We start from the raw sequence: 4,606 nt of genomic DNA on the forward strand, positions 1-4,606 counted from the left end.
GAGAGAGAAAGAAAGAGAGAGAAAGAAAGAAACACCCCCTGGGGGGATCACCATACCACAGTTCCTTCTCTTCCATCTCCTCTGGGGATCTTGGGCACGCAAGTAATCATACCCAAAGTAAGTTTCAAGCTTCCAGGTCCAGGACTTGAACCACAGTGGGCCACATGAGAGTTCAGTGCCTTAGCCACTATGCCACTTGCTGGCCCCAAATTATACAATTTACAAAGAAGATTTGTATGTATATGGCATATATATAGATAAAGCTGTTAGGTATAAAGTAGGCCAGATGAGGGTTCTCTGTTCTTTCTGTACTGTGATGAGTGTTTTATTTCATGAGCTTCATTTTGCCCTCTGTCTATGATCTCTGTGGGTCTGACTTAATATGCTTTCAAGTAGAGAAAACAGTATTATTTCTTGTTGCTAATTCAGTATGATTACAGTTGCTTCTCCAGACAAGGCTTTTCTAATTTAGAAAGATGTTGTCATCCTGGCCTATGTAACTTGTATGAGTTAACACCAAACACCTGATAAGCTTGAGCATATTCCACTTTTCTCACACATAGGCATGTATATACCAAGATGCTATTAAATTTGTAAGTTCCAATATGCTTATTTCTTTTCTTTTTTAAAAAGAAACATTTATTTAATTTTATTTTTTATTATTATTATTTTTTAAAATTTGCTACTAGGCACATGCACTCACCAGAGATAGACGGTGGGGAAGAGGAATGAGAAAGCAAGCCACCAAGTTCAGGACTTGAACCAGTGTTGGCCATGTGGGAGTCCAGTGCCCTAACCACCATGCTACTTGCTGGTCCCTTCTTTTATTTTTTTATAAATTGATATAATTAGAAAGCTAGTTTTCCCTTTGAGACACTAGTTAACTAAGTAGAGTCAGTGGCCTAGAGTTAGGTACCCATTAAACAGGGACATTATAGTTTGAAATCATTAATAATAAAATACTAGAATTCTAACTGCTCTTGTGATATTTAAGTAGAAGGTAAGCTTGCAAGCAAATTCTGTTTTACCCGTACTTCTTGACTGCAGCTGTCAGAATACACCACCCAAACAGGCTTAAGAAATGTCTCCCATTTCTGAAAAGTCAGCACGTGAGGGGTGTTTTCAGATGTGTGAGAATGCAGATGTTCAAACAATCACTTTATAACTCTGCTTCCTTTCTTTTAGCCAGACTTTTTTCTTTCTATTAGTTGTCTTCTTAGACAAGCTGTGCCTTATGGTTGTAAGATGACTGCCTTGTCACAGGCTTTAAGTTGCAACATCAGGACTAGGGGATATGCAGAAATTTCCTCTCTCAACAATAGAATGCTCCTGTCGTGTGTAATACTAGCCTCAGTTGGGTCATGTGCTTATTCTAGAACTAATCTCAATGACTGGAAGAATTGGGAAATGCTGACTGGTGTTGACTAGTGGTGCCTACTCTTAAAACCTGAAGGTAGGGTCAACAGTACCCAAAAACTTGATGAAAGTTTGGGATGACATGGTTCACATGAAGAATTATGATTTGGTTTGGTTTCTGGGTTTTTTCTTTTTTCTTTTTTTTTTTGAGAGGTTTTTGCTATAGGGTGCATGCGCTCGCCAGAGAGACAGACAGAAAGCAAGAAATCCCCCCCCAGGAGGGATGGCCATGCCCCAATCCCTACTCCTACATTCTCCTCTCGGGACCTTGGGCATACATGCACACGTGCCTGGTGTGAATTTTAAGCCACCTGGTCCGGGACTCGAACCGTGGTCAACTACATGGGAGTCCAGCGACATAGCCATTACGCTAACTGCTGGTCCTTGTTTGTTTTGGTTTTTAAATTTGTTTTGTCTCTAGGAGGTGTGTGCTCCCAGAGAGAAAGACAGAGGGAAAGTAAGAATGTATCCCTGAACCTCAGGGCTGATGGCCATGCCACAGTCCCTTCTCCTTCATTCTCCCCCTGAGATTTTGGGCATGCACTCACATGTGCCTGGCTGTTTTATAAACTGCTGGCTCTGGGACACAACTGCAGTTGGCCATGTGGGGATCCAGTCACCTTAACCTCCATGCCATCTCCCTCCCTTCTTTCTGTCCTTCCTTCCCCAGCCAGGATCCCAGGGGCACCACGTGCCCACTGTGTACAGGCTGAACTGGGAACTGAGCCCCTGTCTTCCTTATTGCCGCCAGCATTGCAGAGCAGTCGCTCCTGCTGTGCCGCTGTGGCTGGGCCTGGGATGCTTTATTTTTTTCTTTTTGTAATAAGAAAGCTTAGTTAGATGTTGAATGACAAGATAGTTTATATTCACTATAATGTCTAGCATAGATACTAGAATTTTTGTCTTGATAATAACAGCTAAAAAATTTATTGAGTACTTACTCTGTTTATACCAGGTAGCATGAATTAAAAACGTGGTGCAATTTTTAAATCCTGTTCTTACCAGTTAGCATCATTTTACTAGTTTTTGTTTGTTTGTTTTTTTAATGTGTCAGAGGGCAGGTGCACTCACGGGGTGGGGAGGTGGGGGGGGCGGAAGCTAGAAGGCATCCTCCCATGGGGAATGGTCATGCCATACTCTTCTTCTACTCCACCTCTTCCTCCTTTGAGGACTTTGGGTGTGAACATGCATGTGCCTGGCATGTTTCTCAAGCCATCAGGTCCGGAACTTGAACTGCACGGTCAGCCATGCAGGATCCGGTCACCTTAATCACCACACCACAGGCTGGCCCTCATTTTACTGTTTAACTTATATGTCTTTTAACTGACACACACAAATATAAAAACCTTAAGTTTTTCAGTTTTGTAAGACAAGTTAATATCCTGCTTAAATTCTGTTTTCTTAAAAAATGCAGGTACAAATAGCTTGACCTGGGTGACTGTTCTCGGGAAAGTTCATCATAGTGTCACACAGCTCAGCCAGGCTGCCTTCTAGAGCCATCAGTTAATGTGGTCTCTTAATACTTTCTGTGTTTCAGCGACCAATTCCTCTTTGCTCTTGGGAAATAAAAGGCAGTCGTTTCTTTGGTAGAGTAGTTTTATGGCACATATCATAAAATATTTAGTATGCTATAATTATAATTAAGGTCAGTTCCTAATACTGGATTTGGGGTAGACAGTTTGGGTTAAGAGTTTTAAATATTTGCAAATAGTGATGTGGGTATAAATTAGTTTTAATGATAAGACTTATAAATGAAGAATTACTGTTTCTTACTATTCTTTTTTCTGTTCATTTTATTAAAAATCAAAATCATTTAGTTTTCCAGAGAGAAATACAGCTTTAAAAAAAAATAGTAAATAGAAAGACTGGCATCAGAATAATGACAGTTACCTTCTTTTTCTCGTTTTTCCCCCTCAGTGATCCTGGTGGGGGGATTGAAATGTCTGAGTTCATTCGAGAGGCCACACCTCCAGTTGGTTGCAGTTCAAGGAATTCTTATGCTGGCCTCGATCCAAGCAACCAGGTAGGAAATTGCTGTCACATTCCCCCTTTCTGATGGTGATCGCAGTTCTTACGTCTGCATGTTCTTATGTCTCATTAGTATGTTTTGATTGCTTGTCACTAGTATCTTTCACAGAGATTCTTGTTTTTAACTGAGTTTTACAAGAATTAAATATTCATTGATTGCCTGGGGGTACAGCTTTGTTCAAGACAGTTGTGGTGATTGCTCTTAGGAAATTTAGCTCCTAACTTATGCCACCTGACTTAACTTTCACATCCTCTGTATTAGAGAGGTAGAGATACCTGTGTTTATCCCTAGTTTAACATGACAGACAATTAAAATAACTTGCCTAGAATCTTAGTGTTCAAGATGTTAAAGGTAGGGCTAGAAGTAGAATATAGTTCTTCTGAGATCAGCTGATGGCATAATTACTTCACTGGACTCCCATGTAGTTGTCCGTGGTTTGAGGCCCGGACCAGCAGTTTAAAACTCACGCCAGGTATGTGTGCATGTGTGTGTGCCTGCTCAAAATCCTGAGAGGCGAATGGAGGAGAAGGGATTGTGGCATGGCCTTACCCTCTGGGGAGTGATTTCTTGTTTTTTGTCTCTCTGTCTCTCCATCTCTCCGGCAAGTGCACACACCCTATAGCAAAAAAATTCTCTTAAAAAAAAATAAAAAGAATATAGTTCTGCTTTTGCCAATTTTAATGTCTTTTTGCTGTATAACTTTTACTTTTAACTTAAAATAGTAGCTTTTAAAGTGTTATCTCAAAACTCAGCTGAAACTGTTAACCTTTAATTTGGTGTAACCTCTGCTGGGCCTTTGCTGCTGTCGTTCTTTTATCTGACCTAAACAGCCCTACATGGCTCAAAGTCCCAGTTATTCTTGCTCACCTTCTCAGCAGGTGACTTTAATGGCTAGAGTAAAATTTTATAAGCATAGAACAGTAAGCTTTGTGAGAAACCTTAGAGCTCTTTTCAGAGTAGAACTTTATATAACTATGTATGGGTTTTTCCATGTTCACTGTGTCAGCTCTCTTCATTATCTAGAAGAAATAGCTGATTGATATCAGAGTCTAGTTCAGACCTCACTTTTTGATTCTGTGTCTTCCTATTGATAGACCACAAAGCTTTCCCCTCCTCTACCTCCTTTCTATTCCAGTCTTCTCCCTGCCTCCCTCCCTCTTT

At 40.5% G+C, this 4,606-nt stretch overlaps 1 protein-coding gene across 3 annotated transcripts in view; it reads left to right on the forward strand.

The window, feature by feature from the left end:
- Positions 1–4,606, forward strand: part of PCNX1 (pecanex 1) — a gene marked incomplete at its 5' end in the record, with an annotated part of 166,814 nt that overhangs the window by 16,907 nt on the left and 145,301 nt on the right. For all 3 annotated transcript variants that reach the window (XM_014583989.2, XM_006167960.3, XM_014583990.2), the window contains 1 exon segment: positions 3,334–3,439. In XM_014583989.2, coding sequence (XP_014439475.1) covers positions 3,334–3,439 — 106 coding nt within the window.

This window comes from Tupaia chinensis, unplaced genomic scaffold (genome assembly GCF_000334495.1).
Source record: "Tupaia chinensis unplaced genomic scaffold, TupChi_1.0 Scaffold145367_1, whole genome shotgun sequence".
Lineage (NCBI taxonomy): Eukaryota > Metazoa > Chordata > Mammalia > Scandentia > Tupaiidae > Tupaia > Tupaia belangeri.